Source organism: Thalassophryne amazonica, chromosome 13 (genome assembly GCF_902500255.1).
Source record: "Thalassophryne amazonica chromosome 13, fThaAma1.1, whole genome shotgun sequence".
NCBI lineage: Eukaryota > Metazoa > Chordata > Actinopteri > Batrachoidiformes > Batrachoididae > Thalassophryne > Thalassophryne amazonica.
This window is the reverse complement of record NC_047115.1, coordinates 68,157,674-68,185,374: the sequence shown is the minus strand read 5'-3', so window position 1 is coordinate 68,185,374 and position 27,701 is coordinate 68,157,674. Positions and strand designations below refer to the sequence as shown.

General features: G+C 42.3%; 1 protein-coding gene across 1 annotated transcript in view; it reads left to right on the top strand.

Annotated features, from left to right (window-relative positions):
* ltbp1 (latent transforming growth factor beta binding protein 1) overlaps positions 1-27,701 on the top strand; it is a 440,667-nt gene that overhangs the window by 236,401 nt on the left and 176,565 nt on the right. The window contains 1 exon segment of the mRNA XM_034184166.1: positions 27,044-27,250. Coding sequence (XP_034040057.1) covers positions 27,044-27,250 — 207 coding nt within the window.

The window sequence follows — 27,701 nt, the reverse complement described above, 5'->3', positions numbered from 1 at the left end:
GGGGTGGAGACTCTTGAGTTTTTCCCCCATTAAACTTGTGTCTTGTGTATGAACACTGGATATATTCTGGGTCCTCATACACAGTTCAATGCCTGCATGGACTGGGTGTTTGGCAGTGATGCCAGTAACATGTTATAGTTATAACACGTTACTGTAATCTGACCCGCTTTTTTCAGTAACAAGTAATCAAACGCGTTAATGAAAAAAGCGGTCCAGTAATCAGATTAAAGATACTTCTCAGAGTCACTGTGTGTTACTGTTATTTTTGTATTTTTTCTACAGTATAAATCGGGGGTGCCCAATATGTCGATTGCAGCATTAAAATGGCCGTGGGCAGGCAGAGGTTGCTGGTTCGGCTGAACTGCTCACTTTGCTGACCTTTGTTTTATACAGCAGCTCTGAGTTGAAAAAAAACAAACAGTTATCTTCTCTCAAAGTACGGTCACGGCAGCCTACTTTACAAAGACATTTTTATGTTTTTTTTTCTTTTAAATTCTGTGCCGCTCTGAGTGTCCTCACTAAAAACAGCTGAAGACCCATGACGCGTTAACACCAAATAATGCTCTTTTTTCCCCACCCAGATCCACCTAAAGTTTCTCTCTGAGGACAGCATGACGTAAAAAACACTGATAAAACTTTTTTACCTGTCAGTCTGGTCCTGTTTTCTACATAAATACATGCTATCCATTCTTCCTGCTCAAACGGCAATCCAGGGGTGAATCCACATGGAAAGGGGGCGTGGGGGAGAGGGATGCAGCCCCCCACAACACCTCTAGATTAAAGGTCCACTTTTGAAGACATTTTTTCATACTACTTCTTATAAAAATAGTAATAATAATCATAATAATAATTTCAACCACTAAAATGTTTAGAAATAATTCAAATGTTAGAAAAATGATAGAAAGAATATGTTACATTTATAAACAATGCAGATTATAAATTGTACGTTTTCCCATTACAGTGCTGTCAACAGTTAAATATAAGCTCAAGAAAGACTGTCAGTTTAATTGTTTATAAAACAAGTAATTATGTTCAGTGAAGTCAAGAACGGGTGATTTTATTTCATGTTTTACAAAAACGTTTTTTTCAGTTTCATAGTTTTTAAGTTTCAACTGTCCACAAATGTCAGGACATACATTGTTTCATTTATGTTCCTGTTACAATGCACTTCCAATAAAGTGATTATTGGCAAAACTGGTTACCATTTCATATTGAGGTGGCAGGGCGTTGTTGTTGGTTGGCAACTACTGAAAGTACTAATAAAGTAACTAGCAATCTAACTTTGTTACTTTTAAAATTGGAGCAATCAGTTAAAGTAACGAAGCTACTTTTTCAAGGAGTAATCAGTAATTGGATTACTTTTTCAAAGTAACTGTAGCACATTGGTGTTTGGTATGGTTTTGGAAACCAATGACTTAGGTGCTTTTGTTGGTGAGGAAAGGTTTACTGACCTTGACTTCATGGACAATGCTGTGATCTTTGCGGAATCAATAGATTCCCTGATTGCAGCACTTGAGCAGCTGAATGAGGAAATTTGAGTGTCTGGGTTTGCAGTTTGTCTTGGATCAAGACTAAAATTCAAGCTTTTAGTGAATTTCTGCACTTTGATGTCTGTGTATCCTCAGCCTTTGAGATCAATATACACCTGAAAATAACTTATGGAGTAAGAGGTCGATGGACAGATGTATTTAGTGATGCCAATATCTATGCATGAGAACAAAAGTGCAAGTGTTTAGGGTCCCTGGTGCTACCTGGCTTACTGTATAGTTGTGAAACTTTGATGCTAACCAGTGCCCTAAAGTGATGACTGATATCTTTACTTGCTGCTGGAATGACTTTGTATCAGACAAACACAGACCATAGATGAGGAGTATTACTTGCATTGTGATGCAGCATCAGAGTCAACATTTTTCACCATGGGGATAGAGAAAACCAACAGGACACCTGTGGCTGTGTGAGACAAGGAGACAAGTGGCTGTTTTAGAGATGTGAGGATGGACCACTTGTTTGCCTGGATGGTTTCCATCTAGGACTCAAGGCAGTTCCTAGTATTGTAGATGTGGCAAAGCGTGGCACCAGAAAATGCTCCCAGACAAGATTTGGCTTGCATTTACAATGTGGATCTTGCAAATAGAGTGTTGTTGTGGGGCAGAAACCTTATCTCCCAGCATTTAGGTTTCAAAGTTTTCAAACACTGAATCCACACTAATGCTGTCCATTGTGCAGACATACAATAAACATAGGACATACTCAACATAAGCCTGTCAGCGAGGTCAGAAGAGGACAGAAGTTATTCAAAGGTGCTGAAGATGTAGTGGTGTTGCTGCGGTATAGCTACAGTGGGGCAGGAAGTATGATTAGCTTGTATCACCTCCACAACCTTGAAGTCATGAATACACTGACGTGTAGTGCTTGTGCAGCTCGGTGCTGTGATACTTCCTCAATGAGGCATGTCCGTTATCTTTTCTTTTGAGCATAGCTGTGTCATTGCTCAAGGACTTGTACACAAAATGTGTATGCCAATCTGTAGGACGTGCTTAGGGAAATAGTTATTACATATGAAGAAGTGCTTTTCAGAAATCAGTGTACTGTATGGCCAGTGGATGAGATGTACCAGAAAAAAGTAACATTATATATATTATATAATCCCCGAACCTAGTGGTGGACGCCGGAAGTAAGGGATGCCGTCAAGCTGAAGAAGGAGTCCTACTTATTTTTGTTGGTAGGTGGGACCCCGGAGGCAGCTGACAGGTACCGGCAGGCCAAGCGTGCCGCAGCCCGTGCGGTCGCAGAGGCAAAAACACGGGTCTGGGAGGAGTTCGGGGAGGCCATGGAGAAGGACTGTTCGGTCGGGCCTCGAAGAGAGATTCTGGCAAACCGTCCGGCGCCTCAGGAGGTGAAAGCAGCTCTCCACCAGCACTGTTTTACGGTGCGGTGGGGAGCTGTTGATCCTTACTGGGGATGTTGTCGGGCGATGGAAGGAATACTTCAAGGATCTCCTTAATCCCATCATCATGTCTTCCGAAGAGGAAGCAGAGACTGGGGACTCAGAGGCGGACTCATCCATTACCCAGGCCGAAGTCACCGAGGTGGTTAGAAAGCTCCTCAGTGGCAAGGCTCCTGGGGTGGATGAAATCCGTCCTGAGTACCTTAAGTCTCTGGATGTTGTGGGACTGTCTTGGCTGACACGCCTCTGCAACATCGCGTGGTGATTGGGGACAGTGCCTCTGGATTGGCAGACCGGGGTGGTGGTCCCTCTGTTTAAGAAGGGGGACCGGAGGGTGTGTTCCAACTATAGGGGGATCACACTCCTCAGCCTCCCCGGTAAGGTCTATTCCAGACTACTGGAGAGGAGAATTCGACCGATGGTCAAACATCGGATTCAGAAGGAGCAGTGTGGTTTTCGTCCTGGTCGCGGCACACTGGACCAGCTCTACACGCTCCATCGGGTGCTCGAGGGTTTATGGTAGTTCGCCCAACCAGTCCACATGTGTTTTGTGGATCTGGACAAGGCCTTTGACCGTGTCCCTTGGGGCACCCTGTGGGGGGTGCTCTGGGAGTACGGGGTCCTTTGCTAAGGGCTATCCGGTCCCTGTACGACCGCAGCAGGAGCTTGGTTCGCATTGCCGGTAAGAGTCAACCTGTTTCCAGTGGCACGTTGGCCTCCACCAGGGCTACCCTTGTCACCGGTTCTGTTCATTATTTTATGGACAGATATTCTACGTGTAGTCAGGGTGTAGAGGGGGGTCTGGTTTGGGAACCACAGAATCTCGTCTCTGCTGTTTGCGGACGATGTGGTTCTGTTGGCTTCGTCAAATCAGGACCTTCAGCGTGCACTGGGGCAGTTTGCAGCCGAGTGTGAAGCGTCCGGGATGAGAATCAGCACCTCCAAATCCGAGGCCATGGTTCTCAACTGGAAAAAGGTGCTTTGCCCTCTTCAGGTCGGTGGAGTGTCCTTGCCTCAAGTGGAGGAGTTTAAGTATCTCGGGGTCTTGTTCACGAGTGAGGGACGGATGGAGCGTGAGATTGATAGACGGATCAGTGCAGCATCTGCAGTGATGCGGTCGCTGTATCAGACCGTTGTGGTGAAGAGAGAGCTGAGTAGGGGGGCAAAGCTCTCGATTTACCGATCGATCTACGTTCCGATCCTCACCTATGGTCATGAGATTTGGCTTATGACCGAAAGAACGAGATCGCGAGTACAAGCGGCCGAGATGAGTTTCCTCCGCAGGGTGGCTGGGCGCTCCCTTAGAGATAGGGTGAGGAGCTCGGTCACTCGGGAGGAGCTTGGAGTCGAGCTGCTGCTCCTCCACATCGAAAGGAGTCAGTTGAGGTGGCTCGGGCATCTTTTCCGGATGCCCCCTGGACGCCTCGCTGGAGAGGTGTTCCGGGCACGTCCCATTGGGAGGAGGCCCTGGGGAAACCCAGGACATGCTGGAGGGAATACATTTCTCGGCTGGCTTCGGAATGCCTTGGGGTTCCCCCGGAGGAGCTGGGGGAGGTGTGTGTGGTACGGGAGGTCTGGGCGGCTTTGCTTGAGCTGCTGCCCCGCGACCCGACTCCAGATAAAGCGGAAGAAAATGTATGTATGTATGTGTATGTGTATATATATATATATATATATATATACGTGTGTGTGTGTGTGTGTGTGTGTATACAGTGAGGAAAATAAGTATTTGAACACCCTGTGGTTTTGCCAGTTCTCCCACTTAGAAATCATGGAGGGGTCTGAAATTTTCATCTTAGGTGTATGTCCACTGTGAGAGACATAATCTAAAAAAAAAAAATCTGAAAATCACAATGTATGATTTTTTTACTTAGTTATTGTATGTTACTGCTGCAAATAAGTATTTGAACCCCTACCAACCAGCAGAATTCTGGCTCAATCAGACCTGTTAATTTTTCTCTTAAGAAGCCCTCTCTATTCTGCACTCTTTACCTGTATTAATTGCACCTGTTTGAACTTGTTACCTGTATAAAAGGACACCTATTCACACACTCAATCAATTACACTCCAACCTGTCCACCATAGCCAACACCAAAGAGATGTCTAAGGACACCAGGGACAAAACTGTAGCCCTGCACAAGGCTGGGATGGACTACAGGACAACAGGCAAGCAGCTTGGTCGAAGACAACAACTGTTATGATTATTTATTAGAAAGTGGAAGAAAAACAAGATGACTGTCAATCTCCCTCAGTTTGGGATTCCATGCAAGAGCTCACTTTGTGGGGTAAGGATGATTCTGAGAAAGCTCAGAACTACACAGGAGGACCTGGTCAATGACCTGAAGAGAGCTGGGACCACAGTCACAAAGATTACATTAGTAACACATGATGCTGTAATAGTTTAAAATCCTGCAGGGCAGCAATGCCCCCCTGCTCAAGCCAGCACATGTCCAGGCCCATTTGAAGTTCACCAGTGACCATCTGGATGATCCAGAGGGGGCATGGGAGAAGGTCGTGTGGTCAGATGAGACCAGAATAGAGCTTTTTGGAATCAACTCCACTTACCCTGTTTAGAGGATGAGAACAACCCCAAGAAAATCATCCCAACCCTGAAGCATGGGGGTGGAAACACCATACTCTGAGGGTGCTCTTCTGCAAAGGGGACAGGACGACTGCACCGTATTGAAGGGAGGATGGATGGGGTCATGTATTGCAAGATTTTGGCAAACAACCTCCTTCCCTCGGTAAGGGCATTGAAGATGGGTCATGGCTGGGTCTTCCAGCATGACAATGACCCCAAACACACAGCCAGGGCAACTAAGGAGGGGCTCCGTAAGAAGCATTTCAAGATCCTGGAGTGGCCTGGCCAGTCTCCAGACCTGACCAAAATCCCTGTTGCAGTGTGTGCAAACCTGTTGAAAAACTACAGGAAACGTTTGACCTCTGTAATTGCAAACAAAGGCTACTGTACCAAATACTAACATTGATTTTCACAGGTGTTCAAATACTTATTTGCAGCAGTAACATACAAATAAATTATTAAAAAAATCATACATTGTGATTTCCGGATTTTTTTTTTTTTAGATTAAGTCTCACAATGGACATGCACCTAAGATGAAAATTTCAGACCCCTCCATGATTTCTAAGTGGGAGAACTTGCAAAATCACAGGGTGTTCAAATACTTATTTTCCTCACTGATATGGTTTGCCACAGTTGCTTGAGGTTGCCATAGCAGATCAAGTAGAGATCTGCTTTGGGATTTGACACAAGATTTATGACCGATGATTTTCCTGACCTAAATCTAGTTTTACGTAGAGGAACCCATGTAGCTACTGGTGTTCCTAGTCTTCCAGTGAAGTACTAATCAGAACTTACTCTTCTTCAGGGAGAACTTTGTCTTTTTTCAACTGAGGGTCTATTTTTAGTTGGTTTGGGAGTCATCTTTTCATTTTGGTTTAAAATGCATTTAATCAGCATCAGTGTTGCCAAAGTAACTTCATTAGTTACTTTTTAGTTATATTTTACAGTTACTTTATTAGCAGCTGCTGACAACTTGTTGGCAGCTGCTGAATGTAATTTATAAATTAATTCATAATCTAACTTGGTTATTTTTAAGAATTAGCACTCAGAAAAGTAACTATTAGTTACTTTGTTGATTGCTCAATCTTAAGAGTAACTAAGTTAGTTACTAGTTACCTTATTAGTTACATTAGTTATTAGTTGCAAGTTTTTGACAGCTTCTACAACCCCAATTCCAATGAAGTTGGGACGTTGTGTAAATTGTAAATAAAAACAGAATACAATGATTTGCAAATCCTCTTTAGCCTATATTGAATTGAATACACCACAAAGATAGATATTTAATGTTCAAACTGATAAACTTTATTGTGTTTGTTTCTAACAACACTCAGTAAGCATTTTGGAACTGAGGACACTAATTGTGAGTGTCATGATTGGGTATAAAAGGAGCGTCCACAAAAGGCTCAGCCATTCACAAGCAAAGGTGGGGTGAGGATCAACACTTGTGAACACCTGCATGAAAGAAAATAGTCTAGTCAGTTTAAGAACAGGAGTGTTTCTCAACATTCAATTGCAAGGAATTTAGGAATTCCATCATCTACAGGCCATAATATAATCAGAAGATTCAGAGAATCTGGAGAACTTTCTACATGTAAGGGGCAAGGCCGAAAACCAACATTGAATGCCCATGACCTTCGATCCCTCAGGCAGCACTGCATTAAAAATCAACATTATTGTGTAAAGGATCTTACCGCGTGGGCTCAGGAACACTTCTGGAAAACCATTGTCAGTTAACACAGTTCATCGCTACATCTACAAGTGCAAGTTAAAACTCTACCATGCAAAGTGAAAGCCATACATCAACAACATCCAGAAATCCCGCCGCCTTCTCTGGGCCCGAGCTCATTTGAAATGGACAGGCGCAAAGTGGAAAAGTGTGCTGTGGTCTGATGAGTCCACATTTCAAATTGTTTTTGGAAATCATGTATGTCATGTCCTCCGGACAAAAGAGGAAAAAGACCATCCAGATTGTTACAGCGCAAAGTTCAAAAGCCAGCATCTGTGATGGTATGGGGGGTGTGTTAGTGCCCATGCCATGGGCATCTTACACATCTGTGATGGCATCCATCAATGCTGAAAGGTACATGCAGGTTTGGGAGCACACATGCTGCCATCCAAGCAACGTCTTTTTCAGGGACGTCCCTTTTTATTTCAGCAAGACAATGCTGAGCCACATTCTGCACGGTGTTACAACAGCGTGGCTTCATAATAAAAGAGTTCGGGTACTAGACTGTCCTGCCTGCAGTCCAGACCTGTTGCCCTTTAAAATGTGTGAAATATTATGAGCACAAAATATAATAACTGAGACCTTCGGACTGTTGAACAACTGAAGTCGTACATCAAGCAATAATGGAAAGAATTCCACCTTCAAAGCTTCAACAATTAGTGTACTCAGGTCCCAAACCCTTAGTGAGTATTGTTAGAAGGAAAGGTGATGTAAACACAGATGTAAACATACCACTGTCCCAGCTTTTTTGAAACATGTTGCAGGCATCCATTTCAAAATGAGTAAATATTTGCACAAAAACAATAAAGTTTATCAGTTTGAACATTAAATATCTTGTCTTTGTGGTGTATTCAATTGAATATAGGTTGAAGAGGATTTGCAAATCATTGTATTCTGTTTTTATTTACATTTTACATAACGTCCCAACTTCACTGGAATTGGGGTTGTAATAAAGTAATTGCATAAAGCTGCTAATGAAGTAACTGCGTAAAGTAAAGCAACTAAAACAGTAACTAAAAAAAAGCAACTTTTCAAAGTTACTTTGACAACACTGATCAGCATATTAGTTATTTAAAATGGAAACACAGTTACCGCAAGCAGGTTAATTAATGTTTCTAGATGGTGGAATAACAACTGAAATTAAACTGTTTGTTGTCACCAGTGAACAGTCAAAAACCTCTTGACAAGTGTTTGGTTGCACAGAATGCTTACATATCGAGCTAAATGTGCGCATGTTACCTCAATAATGCTAAGAGACTTCCCCAAACAACCTGCTATGGTGGTGATCAGCTTACCTTAGCCTTTGGACCTGTGGCCAGTGCTGCTCCTCACTCCCACTGAGGTGGGCTGGGAGCCCCAGACCCAGAACATGCCCATAACATCTACAAATAGAGTTTAAGGAGCAACTTACTGGAATTTGATTTTAATTTCTGAGATCTCATGGGATTAGTGGAATGTTGCAAACAGGGAAAACTATTCAACTTTTAAAAAGTTTTTACTCAATTATCAGAAAAAATGACAATTGTTCTGTCACTTTCAGTGATGATGAGTTAAAACCAAATGCTGCCCTGTGGCAGCAGATACTGTCTCCAACATTACCTTAATTTTTACCTGTAAATTTAAGTCGGCATGATGTGCACTATCACTCCTTGATTTGTATTTGTATGTAAATATGGTGTTAATCATTATGGTAACAGTAACTTAATTGTGTTTCTTCATGTGTAATTGGGTTTGGAAAAATGTCAGTTAAATGAATGAAATGTAATAACTTTAAAAAGTGGAGAGAGGTGTAGCAAAGGTGGGAGAGAATATTCCTGTCACAGGTCTTCCAGGATTTTCGTATGGTATAGACATATTTGTCAGTGCCGTCATGCATTGATCTCATAAATATGTCACTTTGTTGGTGATAATCTGGTGACAGCAAAAAATATTCAGGGAATGGGGTTTGCTATACCACTTATGAGGAAATTATTTTATTGGAATGAGTTGGCCTGTTGAATGTGTATCCCATTTGGCCAGCTGTAGTCTCTGGAGAGTGGATTTAAGTGGTGTTTTTCCAACTACTCAGGCATATTTTCTCAGGTGAGAGCAGTGCCTGGCCAAGTGCTGAGAGCTTTTGGCTCTCGGCTTCTGGTTCCCTCATTATAGCTGCCAACTCATTTGTGTCAGTTGCGGTCCAGACAGTATCAGATCATTTGCAGTTGGATTAATACGTGCTGTACTGAAATGAATGCGGAAGAGAAAGGCAGGAAGCCTAAATGAACAAATACCAGGGTAACATATTTTATAGAGAAAGGTAGCTTGCAGAATATTATTTCCCATACCTCTCATTTCCTATGCCAAACAACTGCAAATACATGTCAGTTTTTGTAGCAGCCACAAACAAGCAGAATTCCATTATCTCAGGTCCTCAGGCAGCTATTTAGAGTGTGTGTTGAGTGGTAAATGATGAGCCTCTAATCAGGACATGATAAAAATAGTAATTTATTTTAAATAATGCAGTACAAAGTTATGCATTGGAACACTGACATGTTGACACCATTCCTGGTTCTCACGACCAGGCACCTAAGTGGCTGGTCTACTCTTCTTTGTTTTAGATATTTAGATATACTTTAGTTTACACTTAGAGTTCTACCTTAAAATTGGAATATATAATAGAAATATACCTTACTGAATTTTAATGGAAATATTTTCAGTCATGTATATTGGAAACATGAAAGAGCCTCAAGATGAAAGTAGTTTTCTCTGAATTCATGCTTTTGGCCAGAAATAATGTGAAAAAAGCAGTTGTTTTATGAGCAGTAAAGGCAGAAAATCTGAGAAGTGTCTGTTCTGAGCCATGTAATGAGAAGAGTCTTTTTTAATCTTATGCTTGATGATGTCACACAACAGAGGGATGCCTGCCACTGTGTATCATCCTGTAGGAGGCAATAGTGAGATTTGGACAGTACCATAATTGTCAGTTGAATACACCACAAAGACAAGATATTTAATGTTCAAACTGATAAACGTTATTGTTTCTGTGCAAATATTTGCTCATTTTGAAATGGATGCCTGCAACACATTTCAAAAAAGCTGGGACAGTGCTATGTTTACCACTGTGTTACATCAGCTTTCCTTCTAACAACACTCATTAAGCTTTTGGGAACTGAGTACACTAATTGTTGAAGCTTTGTAGGTGGAATTCTTTCCCATTCTTGCTTGATGTACGACTTCAGTTGTTCAACAGTCAGGGGTCTCCATTGTCACATTTTGCGCTTCATAATGTGCCACACATTTTCAATGGGCGACAGGTCTGGACTGCAGGCAGGCCATTCTAGTACCCGCACTCTTTTACTACGAAGCTACGCTGTTGTAACACATGCAGAATGTGGCTTGGCATTGTCTTTCTGAAATAAACAGGGACGTCCCTGAAAAAGAGGTTGCTTGGATGGCAGCATGTGTTGCTCCAGAACCTGGATGGACGTTTCAGCATTGATGGTGCCATCACAGATGTGTAAGTTGCCCATGCCATGGGCACACCCCCCCCATACCACACCATACCATCAAAGATGCTGCCTTTTGAACTTTGCACTGGTAACAATCTGGTTTTTTTCCTCTTCTGTCTGGAGGACACGACGTCCATGATTTCCAAAAACAATTTGAAATGGGGACTCATCAGTCCACAGCACACTTTTCCACTTTGTGTCTGTTCCTTTCAAATGAGCTCGGGCCCAGAGAAGGTGGCGGTGTTTCTGGATGTTGTTAATGTATGCTTTCACTTTGCATGGTAGAGTTTTAACTTGCACTTGTAGATGTAGCGACGAACTGTGTTAACTGACAATGGTTTTCTGAAGTGTTCCTGAGCACACGTGGTAAGATCCTTTACACAATGATGTCAGTTTTTAATGCAGTGCCGCCTGAGGGATCGAAGGTCACGGGCATTCATTGTTGGTTTTCAGCCTTGCTGCTTACATGCAGAACGTTCTCCAGATTCTCTGAATCTTCTGATTATATTATGGACTGTAGATGATGGAATCTCTAAATTCCTTGCAATTGAATATTGAGAAACATTGTTCTTAAACTGTTGGACTATTTTTTCACGTATCCTCGCCCCATCTTTGCTTGTGAACAGATGAGCCTTTTGGGGATGCTCCTTTTATACCCAATCATGACACTCACCTGTTTCCAGTTAACCTGTTCACCTGTGGAATGTTCCAAACAGGTGTTCTTTGAGCATTCATCAACTTTCCCAGTCTTTTGCTGCCCCATCCCAGCTTTTTTGAAATGTGTTGCAGGCATCCATTTCAAAATGAGCAAATATTTGCACAAAAACAATAAAGTTTATCACTTTAAACATTTAATATCTTGTCTTTGTGGTATATTCAATTGAATATAGGTTGAAGAGGATTTGCAAATCATTGTATTCTGTTTTTATTTACATTTTACACAATGTCCCAACTTCATTGGAATTGGTGTTGTATGTGGCACCTTTACCACCACTCTATACTACTCATTCTTCAGAATGGGGGGGTGCTCCAATGTCCATTGTCCAATTAAGTGTATTAGGCCCTTCCCAACATACAGTGTGGAATGCCATCCTGGTAAGTGAACTTTGATTCAGAGAGGAAACGTTTGTTGCCAACATATAAATTCCTTTATATAAATTCATAACAAGAAAAAGAAACATTTTCAAACCCCACAAATGATCCCAATATTTGCTTAAACACAAACACATCACAACAATAAAAACTAGAAGCACTCAGAGAGTGCAAACCTCCGCCAAGGCCATGGGGTCACTGACGCCATAACATCTACACGCCGTGGAATCATTGAACCTTAAAAAGTCTAACAATGATGTTTACTCAGTAGTAAAAAAAGTTTCATCTGCTGTGACTGGATAGCATGTATCCTTAGCGTTTGGCATCACAGTTTATTGCAACTTGCACCTTACCCAGAAGCTACTGTCATCTGAGCACTGATATTGATATTGCATGTGCTTATAGACAAAAACAAATAAGAGAGAAAACTCAATTTATTAATCAACTAAAGTGCAAATATATGAATTTTTTAACATTTATGAAACACTTCTCTGAACAAGGCCGTAGGGTCACTGACCCTAAAGAGATTCCCTCCTTGGCACAGTGATCTATTTCTTTTTGTGTCTTTCTCTAAAATTGTATATAATAATCATTAGATTATTAATATATAAACAAAAATAAATTTAAGAAATATTACAATTTGAATACAAATGCACCCGAACGTGATGACAGCTGCAACTGCTTAACGCTAACTTTTAACATTGAAAATGCCATAGACATGCTAACACGTTAGCATCGGGATCCGGATCGTGATCCGGATCACCACTACAATTTAATCACTTGTTTCTCTTGTCATTTCCAACCACTCCACAAAACTTCATCAAAATCCGTTCAAAACTTTTTGAGTTATCCTGCTGACAAACAGACAAACAAACAAACAAACGCGACCGAAAACATAACCTCCTTGGCGGAGGTAATAACGCCACACTCTAAAAACTCGCATACCCACTTTTCCGACTCCACTTGAACGCACCACAACCTGGGCCCAATCACACATTCACACAGTCTAGTCTTGTACTCATGTCGTCCAGGCAAGAGGAACCAATGAAAACAAAAATAACTTGCCACGCAGCTCAGCCCCCAGCCTGCCATATGGAATCCAACAGTTGTCCGCTTTGAGTGCGTTGGAACATCTCCGGCCACCAGGCGATGCATGAACACGTCACGATGATCCTTGCTGTTACAGCAAACCTCGGCACAGAACACACAACCAGTGTGTAGCTGGTAAAACACAGCCACGGCCAGTGCATGGAAACAGGCTACCTGGTTGATGTCTTGGAATCTGCCATCCACCCGTCTCGGTGGCGTCTCTCCCACTCCAGGCACACCTGCACCTCCAGCTGCTCTGAATGCATCCGTCTCACTGCTCGAGGCCGTTGGGGTCCTACCCGCTATCAGCCACCGTGACTCAGTGTCTCCTCTTTCTGTTCACGCACCAACGGTGTGGCGACCACTGCCAAGTTTGTGTCCGGGGTAAGCGTTCTGTATGCAGTGTCGAAACTGCTCTCAATTCGCTCAGTCTCCTGAGCAAGAGAGTGAAAATGTTCTCTCCTCAACAGAGCCTCCCCTGCCGAAGCGTCCCATCTCCACTAACTCATCCCGCTCTTCAGTCGGTGCCAAGGACCAAAACCCTGCCTTACTCATACACTCCACCAATCCCTCCGCTCCACACGCCCTCAAAACAGCCACTCAAAACCCACCAGCTGGTACACATGCAACTCATTTCACAGTGACTCTCCTGATCCCAATCTTTCAGTTATTATTGCTGATAGCAGAAAAACAGTTAAAGTAAAAAGAACACTTACATTAATGCAAACATGTGATTTATATCAAATAGGAAAAGATACACACATTTCCTTCCTTCCCAACTCAGATTTTCCACCGGGCTACACACACATGACACTCTGAAGCAGCTACATAACTCCATCAGCTTGCATCAAAGTAAACATCCAGATGTGCTGAATGTAGTAACAGGGGACTTCAACCACGTAAACCTGCAAGATATTCTCCCCAAATTCCACCAGCATGTTTTCCCCTCGCCACACGAAAAGCAGTGTCGCCAGTGTCGAAAAGCAGGGACACCATCACAAAGACCATCTCTGTGTGGCCAAATGGTGCTGTGTCCATGCTTCAAGACTGCTTTGAGACCACCGACTGGCAAATGTTCAGAGTGGCTGCAACAACAGGGAGCAATGTGGATCTGGAGGAATACTCATTGACTGTGCACTGCTACCTCTGGAGCTGCATCGACAATGTGACCACCTCCAAGACCATCACCATCAGGCCAAACCAGAAACCCTGGATGACCGGAAAGGTGCGCTCCCTGCTGAAAATTCTTGATGCTGCATTCAAAGACAGCGATGCAACAGCACTCAGAGCAGCCAGAAGGAACCTGTTGGTGGGAATAAAAAGAGCTAAGTCCACATATACCCTCAAGGTTCAAGGCCACCTCTAATCCAATGACCCACGGAGCATGTGGAGGGGCATCAAATGCATCACGGACTACAAAAAATAAAATAATAATAATAAAAATAATGTAGCACAGTGCTCTGCAGACCCAGTGCTCCCGGACACTATGAATGCCTTTTATGCACATTTTGAGGCGTCCAGCAACACCATCCCCTCCAGAGTCCTGCATCCTCCGAGACTCCACCCACCCTGCGTCTGTTCACACCCCTTCCCTCTGGAAGGAGGCTGTGCAGCATGTTACTCCCAAAGAGAATCTCAACATCTTCAGCTCTGCCACCTCCAGCTCTGCCTCCTGTCTTTTTGTTAGTGCCACTGTCTCTAAACTGTACAACATAGCTGGTCTCACTACTGTCTTGTAAACTTTCCCCTTCACTCTTGCTGATATTCTTTGGTCGCAAATCACTCCTGCCACCTTTCTCCACCCACTCCACCCTGCCTGCACTCTCTCTTCACCTCTCTACCACACTCTCCATTACTTTGAACAGTTGACCCCAAATATTTAAACTCATCTACTTTTGCCACTTCTACTCCTTGTGACTGCACTATTCCACTGGGCTCCCGCCCATTCACACACATGTACTCAGTCTTGCTTCTACTGACTTTCATTCCTCTCTTGTACTCTTGTACTCTTGTACTTCCTGATTTACTCTCACCACATCATCCAGCCTTTTCTCTCGCTCATTTTCTTTATTCATCAGCTCTTCAAAATATTCCCTCCACCTTCTCAGCACACACTCCTCACTTGTCAGCACATTACCATGTGCATCTTTTACCACCCTAACCTGCTGCACATCCTTTTCAGCTCTGTACCTTTGTCTGGCAATCGGTACAAGTCCTTTCTCCTTCCTTACTATTCAACTTCTTGTACAACTGGCAATATGCCTTTTCCTTCGCTTTGGCCACTTCTCTTTTCGCCTTACACTGCATCTCCTTGTACTCCCGTCTACTTTCTTCATCTCTACGACTATCCCAAAACGTTTTCGCCAACCTCTTTCTCCTTATGCTTTCCTGGACCTCTTCATTCCACCACCAAGTCTCCTTGTCTTCCTTCCACTGTCCAGATGTCATACCCAGTACTGTCCTAGCTGTCTCCTTCACCACACCTGCAGTACTTTTCCAGTTGTCCAAAATTGCCTTCCCTCCAACCAGTGCTTCTCTCACCTGCTCGTTAAATTTCACACAACAGTCTTCCTCCTTCAGCTTCCACCACCTGATCCTTTGTTGAGCTCTCACTATCTTCTTCTTCTTTACCTCTAAATTCATCCTACAAACAACCATCCTATGCTGTCTAACGACACTCTCTCCTGCCACCACCTTACAGTCTCTGATTTCTTTTAGCTTGCACCTCCTATAAAGAATGCAGTCCACCTGTGTGCACCTTCCTCCACTCTTATATGTTACCCTGTGCTCCTCCCTTTTCTTAAAGTAGGTATTCACCACAGCCATTTCCGTCCTTTTTGCAAAATCAACTACCATCTGTCCTTCCCCATTCCTATCCTTGATACCATATCTACCCATTACTTCCTCATCACCTCTGTTCCCTTCACCAACATGCCCATTGAAGTCCGCTCCTATCACCATTCTTTTATGCTTGGGCACACTCTCCACCGCCTCATCTAATACACTCCAGAAATCTTCTTTCTCCTTCATCTCACAACCTACCTGTGGGGCATATGCACTGATGATATTCATCATCACCCCTTCAATTTCCAACTTCACACTCATCACCCTGTCAGACACTCGCTTAACCTCCAACACACTTTTAACATACTCTTCCTTTAAAATGACCCCAACACCATTTCTCTTCCTGTCCTCACCATGGTACAACAACTTGTACCCACCGCCGATGCTCCTGCTCTTACTTCCCTTCCACTTGGTCTCTTGCACACACAATGTCTACCTTTCGCCTCTCCATCATATCAGCCAGCTCTCTCCCTTTACCAGTCATACTACCAACATTCAAAGTCCCTACTCTCATTTCCACCCTTCTAGTTTTCTTCTTCTCCCGCTGTTTGTGGAAATGTTCTCCTCCTCTTCTTCGTCATCTTTGCCCAGCAGTTGCCCAATTTCCACCGGCAACCTGTTGGGCAACAGCACCGGTGGCGGACGTTGTTAACCCGGGCCGCGACCGATCTGGTATGGAAATTTCATTCTTCGTCTGCATAGTTGGGTTGGCTTGTTTTACACCGGATGCCCTTCCTGACACAACCCTCCTCATTTATCCGGATTTGGGACCGGCACTCAGAATGTACTGGCTGCACACCCCATGTGGCTGAGTTGGGTGGGCGTATAGCCACTCTCATATATATTCTCTGGCCACAGTGGTGCGCATATTGCACATTGCAAAAGTTTATATTGCAAAAGTTTATACAATAGGTTAGGTTTAAAAAAAAATTGTCCCAGTTAACTACACCAAGACCTGGAGAAACTGCATTCCGTTCTGCCTGTAAGGGTCGAGTGACAATAAAAGTGAGTCTGAGTCTGAGTGTGTGTGTCTGCCAGACACATTGTTCTGTGGTATTAATGATAATGGACACAAGTCAGAGCACACAGCGATTACCAAAGCCCCATTGGGTAAAGCTCTTATTTCCTTTAATACTTGCCTATTCACTTTACTGTAGTTGTGTATTTTATGCTAATAATGTCAACCATCCCTGAGGGAGAGAGGTAGGGACAGACCATTCGTTCATAAAGATGAAATGGTGAGAGTTCAATGTTACATCCAGCAGTTCATTGTGTTTTAGTTTTGTTTTCCCATATTTTCCAGAGTATAACAGAGAAATAATGTATTATTATTATTATTATTATTATTATTATTATTTGTTGTTGTTGTTATTGTCAATATTATCACTATTTCAAGCTTTTCCAGGAATCCACACACTAAACAAAAGGAAATCCACCTATAAAAGTAAACTACAGCAATGTACAAAAATCCCAAATTAAAGACCTGGTTACAAAAAAATCAAATGATTCACAGTGTTATTGTAGTGTTTCCAGTGCTGTGAATCAGTAATCAGTGTTCGTCCATTGCACGTTTATTAATCCATCTTGCCTATTTTTGGAATTTCAAAATCTTTTTGGCACACACCACAAGCCTCATGCCCTATGAGTGCTGGGTTAGGCTCCAGCCCCCCATCGCATCAAATATTTTGTCCATCAGTATAATATTATGTGCTGCATATAGCCATCGTGTTTATTTTTGGAATTTAAAAGTACATATGTTAAATAACAGCACAGCTGTGATGTGCACATGTGCTATACTGTGCTCCTGTCCAGTGTCAAACCTGCCCCAGGGAAACACTGTATGAAAAAGTGACTTCCACATACTGAAAAAAGTGTGACTCAAAAGGCATTTTTTGAAAGGTAACTGAATTTTATCAATATCAAATCAAACCCAATTATGCAGACAGAAAAATGAGCAGATGGTTAAGTGCAAAACAAGGTGATTTATTGTTATTCCAAAGAACCCACAAAGTTTCAAAGCAGCCAACAATGTAAACGAGACATGAAAAGCAAAACTCCAGCGAACTATCAACAAGAGAACTAACAAGTAGAGCAAAAGCAAAATGATCAACCACCAACAACCAAATGATGAAGCAACAGGTAAGGTTAGACATGGGAACACAATAGTATACGCGCATACTCACGGAGGAACCACACAAAGGAACTAGCAACAAGCAGGAAAAAGGTGAGTACTTAAATGCAGAACGACAACTCATAACAGGTGCGCAAAAATTAGAAGGGGAAGCAAAAACACATGTGGAAATGAACAGAACACAAGGTGACAAAAACTAAGACAACTGCTAGTGATAAATAACATCACGGACATCAAAGGGTGAGTTGAAAATAAGTAATCATAATAACCAAATAAAACGACAGAAGAAGAGAATTAATGATGCAAACACTAACATAAAACTCAGAATTGAACAAAAGAAACAGTAGAAACAGACATGATAACTAACAATGAACACAAAAGATAATAAGAACTAAACCCATGACAAAAACCATCAGTCATGAACTAAAGCAACAAAGCAACGTGGAATACAGAATAATCAGTGCGCACATAACGGCAATGAACACACACAGAACCATGGACCAGGGACTGAACACAATGGGCAGAAAACAGGAGACCAGCACAGACAGAGGGTATAATACTAACTCACACACACACACACACACACACACACACACACACACACACACACACACACACACACACACACACACACACACACAAGTTCACTGAGAGGGCACACACATATGATAGGAGAGGAGGAATGCCCACACAGAATGGAGGCACGGCAGAAGGATACACACACACACACAAGACACTGAAAGGGCACCCACATGATGGACGAAGGAGGACACACCCACACACATGACACTAACAGGGCACACATGATAGGTGAGAGAGGACATGCCTACACACAATGGAGGTACAGAGACAGGACACACACGCACACTGGAGGCAATGAGACAACCAAATATCATATCGCATAAAAAACATTCAGGACTGAAAACGCAAACCATAACCACCAGGACAGATAGAATAGAATAGAATTTATTATTATCATTGTACATGACACGAGAAACTGACACCAGAACTTTCTATTTAAAGAACATGGGCACTTGATGCTGGATGGAAGATTGAGTTCTATGTCTCTGTGTTTCTTTTCTTTTTGTCTTTGTAGGTCATGATCTTAACCCCTTTCTTTCTTTTGTCTCTCTCTGTCTGCATGTCTCTGTAAAACAGTACATACATTTGCATGGTGTTTGCCCAGATTGACCCATGAAGCTGATCTTACACTGGAGTTCCATTCCAGGTGTATGTTTCAGGCTACTTGTTTGTGTCCATGGACAAGACACTCAATCCGCATCTTCCCAGGTCACCCAGCAGTAAAATGATACCAGTCATGGCTGGGAAAGTGACCTGCTATGGACTGGTGTTCTGACTCGGAGGAGTTGCTGCATAACTGCTGTAACATCAGTTTGCATTTACATACATAAACACCACAGACACCCGCTTTCTGCTTTAAGACAGCAATGCATTGACACTGCTCCTGACCACATCTCATTTTAAGACTAAAAACACCATGGATGCTTCAGTGAACATAAATAAACTTGCTATTTCAAGAATGTAGGACCTCTGTGTGACATGAGAACCACGTTGTATGGAAACTTTCAATGACACGCTACACTGTGCACTGCTTTACCAGAGGTATGATAGGGTCAGTGACATCGTGTTTTTATTGGTGCTTTGACTGCAACCTGGAACTCTTACAGATATGTATGGGACATATATACAAAGTCCACACAAAGGTTGCAGAATGGGTTGAACTCCCATATGTTGTAGCAACAGTATTAACAGCTATACCAGAGTTAACGATGCCCCCCCCCGACAATAATAATTTTCAAAGTCACCAAGAAAATAAATATTACAAATAAAACATTCAGTGCTATTAAGAAGCTTGATTCATGTGCAAAATAGATGTGTAGTGAGACTATAAAAACAAGGGGAAATGATTTTATTACTATTTGTGTATGAGATTAAAAGCATATACAGGTTGAGGACACTTTTAGTTTTCTCCAAGAGGCACTTTTAAAAGTCTCAGTGGGAACAATTGTATTGGAGTAATAGCGTGCATCATTCAGCTATTTACTGCCTAACTCTTCTTCCTTCAGGGAGGAGACCCTCTTTCTGGATCTCAGATCAGCCTTATTTGGAAATTATCACTTTTCCTCTCACAGTGTCAACAATCTAATCTTCCATTAATACTCTATAAGCATATGTCTCTAGGATGCACAATTAAATGAGGGTTTCTAAGGAATTTTGTTTCCTGCTGATGTAATGGCTCATTTACTGAAAGTCTTGTGATAATGAATTGATGGTGGTCGAAGGAGGTGAGAGTTTGAACAGCATGCTGAATGGCGATCTGTGGTAGGTGCCCGGAGGCTGATAGGCGTTATGGCTGACGCATGGGGGCTAACTTTTTGCGCAGTTGTTATAAGTAGTGTTACTTTCACATATTTGTGTACATTATGAGGTAGTTTTCTGAGATTTAGGCTTCCTTGGAACTTGTAGATCAGAAAGTGGAGAATCTATTAAGCAAGGACTTTGGACAAAAAAAAATGTAGCTTAGACTAATGTGTCATGTCTACTGTGCATATTGGAACTTTAACTGAAGCTGTCTGCACAATTCTGTACATTTGCCCTACAGCAGCTGTCCTTTTTGTTGTGTATTTGAATGACTGGTGAAACATCTTGAATACCATAAGTCTGGCTACTGTACAGCAAACATGTTCAGTGTAAGAAGAATTCAAGCAGGACTTGGGGTTATAATTGGATACTGGTACGAGGCCTCTACTGGTGGTTGGCTCTCACTGCGGTATTGTATCACTTCCTGTTCCGGAGCACAGCGGTGTTTTGCTGTATCTGTTAGCTGTTTAATCTGCATAGTTAGATTGATCTAGATAACTAGATAACTATGTCACAGTGTAATCTTTACGTGCCTTAATTAAAGCACTCTCTCTGCTGAATCACCTCTAAATTATTCACACATTATTCACTTTGTGTGTTTTTAGGAATCTGCTAGCTTAGCGCAGCTATTAGCTCTTAGCCGGTTTAGCATGGTGGCTTCTCCTGTCTCTCTTCCACTTTTCTGCGCTGGGTGTGAAATGTTTAGTTATTCCTCGGCCTCCTTTAGCAGTAACGGTACTTATAATAAGTGTAGCTTGTTCGTAGCTTTGGAGGCAAGGCTAGGCAAATTGGAGATTCGGCTCCGCACCTTGGAAAATCCTACAGCTAGCCAGGCCCCTGTAGTTGGTGCGGACCAAGGTAGCTTAGCCGCCGTTAGCTGTCCCCCAGCAGATCCCGAGCAGCCGGGAAAGCAGGCCGGCTGGGTGACAGTGAGGAAGAAGCATAGTTCTAAACAGAAGCCCCCTATACACCACCAACCCGTTCACATCTCTAACTGTTTTTCCTCACTCGGCGACACACCCGCCGAGGATCAAACTCTGGTTATTGGCGACTCTGTTTTGAGAAATGTGAAGTTTGCGACACTAGCAACCATAGTCAAATGTCTTCCGGGGGCCAGAGCAGGCGACATTGAAGGAAATTTGAAACTGCTGGCTAAGGCCAAGCGTAAATTTGGTAAGATTGTAATTCACGTCGGCAGTAATGACACCCGGTTACGCCAATTGGAGGTCACTAAAGTTAATATTGAATCAGTGTGTAACTTTGCAAAAACAATGTCGGACTCTGTAGTTTTCTCTGGGCCCCTCCCCAATTGGACCGGGAGTGACATGTTTAGCTGCATGTTCTCCTTGAATTGCTGGCTGTCTGAGTGGTGTCCAAAAAATGAGGTGGGCTTCATAGATAATTGGCAAAGTTTCTGGGGAAACCTGGTCTTGTTAGGAGAGACGGCATCCATCCCACTTTGGATGGAGCAGCTCTCATCTCTAGAAATCTGGACAATTTTATTAAACCCTCCAAATCGTGACTATCCAGGGTTGGGACCAGGAACCAGAGTTGTAGTCTTACACACCTCTCTGCAGCTTCTCTCCCCCTGCCATCCCCCCAATACCCCATCCCCGTAGAGACGGTGCCTGCTCCTTGACCACCGATAACCAGTAAAAATCTATTTAAGCATAAAAATTCAAAAAGAAAAAATAATATAGCACCTTCAACTGCACCACAGACTAAAACAATTAAATGTGGTCTATTAAACATGAGGTCTTTCTCTTCTAAGTCCATGTTAGTAAATGATATAATAATTGATCAACATTTGATCGACATTTTGATTGATTTATTCTGCCTTACAGAAACCTGGTTATCTGTTAGTTTAAATGAGTCAACACCCCCGAGTCACACTATCTGTCAGAGTGCTCGAAGCATGGGTCGAGGAGGAGGATTAGCAGCAATCTTCCACTCCAGCTTATTAATTAATCAAAGACCCAGACAGAGCTTTAATTCATTTGAAAGCTTGACTCTTAGTCTTGTCCATCCAAATTGGAAGTCTCAAAAAACAGTTTTATTTGTTATTATCTATTGTCCACCTGGTCGTTACTGTGAGTTTCTCTGTGAATTTTCAGACCATTTGTCTGACTTAGTGCTTAGCTCAGATAAGATAATTATAGTGGGTGATTTTAACATCCACATAGATGCTGAGAATGACAGCCTCAACACTGCATTTAATCTATTATTAGATTCAGTTGGCTTCACTCAAAATGTAAATGAGCCCACCCACCATTTTAACAGCACTTTAGATCTTGTTCTGAAATATGGAGTAGAAATTGAAGACTTAACAGTATTCCCTGAAAACCCCCTATTGTCTGATCATTTCTTAATAACATTTACATTTACTTTAATGGACTACCCAGCAGTGGGGAATAAGTTTCATTACAGTAGAAGTCTTTCTGAAAGCGCTGTAGCTAGGTTTAAGGATATGATTCCTTCTTTGTTATGTTCTTCAATGCCATATACCAACACAGTGCAGACCTAAACTCTGTGAGTGAGATAAATTATCTCATCAATAGCTTTACATCCTCATTGAGCACAACTTTGGATGCTGTAGCTCCTCTGAAAAAGAGAGCCTTAAATCAGAAATGCTTGACTCGCTTAAAGCAGATAACCTGTAAGCTGGAGAGGAAATGGCATCTCACTAATTCAGAAGATCTTCATTTAGCCTGGAAAAGGAGTCTGTTGCTCTATAAAAAAGCCCTCCATAAAGCTAGGACATCATACTATTCATCACTAATTGAAGAAAATAAGAACAACCCCAGGTTTCTTTTCAGCACTGTAGCCAGGTTGACAAAGAGTCAGAGCTCTGTTGAGCCGAGTATTCCTTTAACTTTAACTAGTAATGACTTCATGACTTTCTTTGCAAATAACATTTTAACTGTTAGAGAAAAAAATATTCATAACCATCCCAAAGACATATCCTTATGTTCAGCTGCCTTCAGTAATGCTGGTATTTGGCTAGACTCTTTCTCTCCGATTGTTCTGTCTGAGTTATTTTCATTAGTTACTTCCTCCAAACCATCAACATGTCTATTAGACCCCATTCCTACCAGGCTGCTCAAGGAAGCCCTACCATTAGTTAATGCTTCAATCTTAAATATGATCAATCTATCTTTATTAGTTGGCTATGTACCACAGGCTTTTAAGGTGGCAGTAATTAAACCATTACTTAAAAAGCCATCACTTGACCCAGCTGTCTTAGCTAATTATAGGCCAATCTCCAACCTTCCTTTTCTCTCAAAAATTCTTGAAAGGGTAGTTGTAAAACAGCTAACTGATCATCTGCAAAGGAGTGGTCTACTTGAAGAGTTTCAGTCAGGTTTCAGAATTCATCATAGTACAGAAACAGCATTAGTGAAGGTTACAAATGATCTTATGGCCTCAGACAGTGGACTCATCTCTGTGCTTGTCCTGTTAGACCTCAGTGCAGCTTTTGATACTGTTGACCATAAAATTTTATTACAGAGATTAGAGCATGCCATAGGTATTAAAGGCACTGCACTGCAGTGGTTTGAATCATATTTATCTAATAGATTACAATTTGTTCATGTAAATGGGGAGTCTGTTGTGTGGGCCGCCAGAAGAGGAGGTACTGCTGGCCCACCACCAGAGGGCGCCCTGTCTGGAGTGCGGGCTCCAGGCACCAGAGGGCACAGCCGCCTCACAGGAGCAGCCAGGGTGACAGCTGTCACGCATCACCTGCAACAGCTGTTACCAATCATCTGATCGGCAGGGGTACATCAGCAGGACGACGTCTCCACCTCTTTGCCGAGATATCGTTCTACCTGGAAGGTAACGTACTCAGCTGACTGTTTGACAGTGATCTTTTGTGACTTTTGTGCGACTCCTTTTCCAACGAGAGGTGGAGGTAGTTTTCCTGCCGTGCGGATTGCTGGGTGCAAACGCGCCCACATTTAATTGTTTTTTGTTCCTCGCCAGCAGTACCAGGTCCGACACGCGGAGGCAGTGGCCACCTGGGAGTTCGGGACTTGGCGGCTCCAGTATTCCCGGGGTCTGGTGGCGGAGGAAATCGTGTGGTTCCTGTTCTGCTTTGGACAGACGTCTCCTATCTTCGAGCCTGCCCACACGACACCTTTTGTGATTTGGCTTTTGTCTATTGTTGTAATCTGTTGTATTTGTTGTGCCCATTCACAACAGTAAAGTGTTGTTATTTGACCTCCTCCATTGTCCGTTCATTTGCGCCCCCTGTTGTGGGTCCGTGTACCTACACTTTCCCAACAGAGTCTTCTTCACAGACTAAGTTTAATTATGGAGTTCCACAAGGTTCTGTGCTAGGACCAATTTTATTCACTTTATACATGCTTCCCTTAGGCAGTGTTATTAAAAAGCATTGCTTAAATTTTCATTGTTACGCAGATGATACCCAGCTTTATCTGTCCATGAAGCCAGAGGACACACACCAATTACTTAAACTGCAGGAATGTCTTTCAGACATAAAGACACGGATGACCTCTAATTTCCTGCTTTTAAATTCAGATAAAACTGAAGTTATTGTAATTGGCCCCACAAATCTTAGAAACATGGTGTCTAACCAGATCCTTACTCTGGATGGCATTACCCTGACCTCCAGTAATACTGTGAGAAATCTTGGAGTCATTTTTGATCAGGATATGTCCTTCAATGCGCATATTAAGCAAATATGTAGGACTGCTTTTTTGCATTTGCGCAGTATCTCTAAAATTAGAAAGGTCTTGTCTCAGAGTGATGCTGAAAAGCTAATTCATGCATTTATTTCTTCTAGGCTGGACTACTGTAATTCATTATTATCAGGTTGTCCTTAAAGTTCCCTGAAAAGCCTTCAATTAATTCAAAATGCTGCAGCTAGAGTGCTGACAGGGACTAGAAGGAGAGCATATTTCACCCATATTGGCCTCTCTTCATTGGCTCCCTGTTAATTCCAGAATAGAATTTAAAATTCTTCTTCTAACTTATAAGGTTATGAATAATCAGGTCCCATCTTATCTTAGGGACCTCTTAGTACCATATCACCTCAATAGAGCGCTTTGCTCTCAGACTGCAGGCTTACTTGTAGTTCCTAGGGTTTGTAAGAGTAGAATGGGAGGCAGAGACTTCAGCTTTCAGGCTCCTCTCCTGTGGAACCAGCTCCCAATTCGGATTAGGGAGACAGACACCCTCTCTACTTTTAAGATTAAGCTTAAAACTTTCCTTTTTGAAAAAGCTTATAGTTAGGGCTGGATCAGGTGACCCTGAACCATCCCTTACTTATGCTGCTATAGAGTTAGACTGTTGGGGGGTTTCCCATGATGCACCCAGTGTTTCTTTTATTCACCTCTTTTGCTCTGTATGCACCACGCTGCGTTTAATCATTGGTGATTGATCTCTGCTCTCTTCCACAGCATGTCTTTTTCCTGATTCTCTCCCCTCAGCCCCAACCAGTCCCACAAAAGACTGCCCCTCCCTGAGCCTGGTTCTGCTGGAGGTTTCTTCCTGTTAAAAGGGAGTTTTTCCTTCCCACTGTCGCCAAGTGCTTGCTCATAGGGGGTCGTTTTGACCGTTGGGGTTTTTCTGTAATTATTGTATGGCTTTTGCCTTACAATATAAAGTGCCTTGGGGCAACTGTTTGTTGTGATTTGGCGCTATATAAATAAAATTGATTTGATTTGATTTATTTTTATATATGAACATATTCCAACAGTAATTACCGGGTTTAACATTGTAGACATGCATAACATTGAATTTCTTTTTTTACAGAATTGTTTTTACTGTATTTTTTCCATCTTTCATTTCTCATAGTGCTTAAGCTCTGTGTTTTGTCATTTGGTTGAACTAGAGTTTTACTTCTGGCGGGGACCATCCAGAATCAAAAATGGCTTCCAGTGTACTGCTATTGAAGTTAACCAGGAAACAGCTGCAAGAAATTCTAGCTAGGAAAGGACTACATGTGTACAACAAAAATAAGAAAGACTTATTAACATTTGTACAACAAGCAGAGGGCCCCTGTGAGGATCTTGGGGCATGTGATCATGAGGAGTCTGAACATTAACATAGAAGCTAACTCCACATCCACACATAAACATCCAGCGTTTTCAGTTTACTTGTATGAGTTTCACATTCTGCAGCTTCACAGAAGAAAACCATGCTGTTTGGGAACCATTAACACCAGTAAATCACATACACCAAATAAAGAAAACTGAAGAGTGATGCTGTCACATATAGCAAAACACGTCAGTCTTTTTCGTAGAATGCATTGCAGTGTCATGCGAATTTTTACACAAAAGGTGGAACTCCACGAAACTGGCAGCCTCTTGAACAAGCTTCCAAATGGCCATCATCCATTTGATGGCAGTCATTTTTGGTTCTTTTCTTCTTCTTTTTTAAACATAGCTCATACCTAGGTCTAGTGCTGCCGGGACACACAAGTCTTGGTTTTTCCAATGTATATCTGTGCCAAATGCATCACTCAAAGTCACTCATGCTATGACCTGCTCGTATTTTGTTTCCGTTTAACGTTTCCCCCTTTCAAGTGTATGTTTATAAGTACTCTGGTTTGGCTTCCAGTTGCCTGATTTGACTGGGACATTCTCTGTTAAAGTCTAATTATTGACAGATGTGAAATGTCACTTAAATGTATTTAGATAGACACAAATGTGTTGCTCATAACAAAACACATTTTGTTCTGTGCATATTTTTGTGTCTGGCCATTTATAATAAAGAGTATTGTTTTTTCTTCTTTTGTCAGTGGTGTGCCATTTGCCATGTATAAATGGTGGCAAGTGCAGCGCCAGGGACAAGTGTCAGTGCCCAACCAACTTTACTGGAAAGTTCTGCCAGATGCCCGTTAAGAATGGAATCCAGCAACACCAGCAGACTTCAGGTGGCTACAGCCAGGCTCAGGTCCATTCCACTCACACGCTACCTTTGACCTACAGCAATGGGCAGAATCCTGGTAAGAGAAAGCCAAGACCTACTGTGACATTTGTGTCATTCCAGTTCTTTGTAGGAAAGACAAAGTCTTAAAAAGAATTCAAGTAAGGTATGCTTTCTTCACGTAATACATCAATAAATCACAATGTTTAAACACAGCATGCATTGCTGCTTCCTCGACAGTATTAAAATTGGCTAAAATATGCATCAACACTGGCATAGTTTTTTTTTAATCAAGTGGCATAAATCTTGCTTGTTATGTTGGAACTGTTTAGCAGCCAACAAAATAGTTTTATTGTTCATAGAATTTGTTGTGTGTGTTGGACTGTGTGGGTGACAGCTGGAGCTTTTGGAATAAAAGGGTGCATATTCCATAAAGCAAAGGGTGAGGATTTAAAAGAAATCTCTAGATCCCTTTCATTATATAAAGGACAAGAGTATTCAACACTCTTCTGTTAGCTATTTGTAATGTC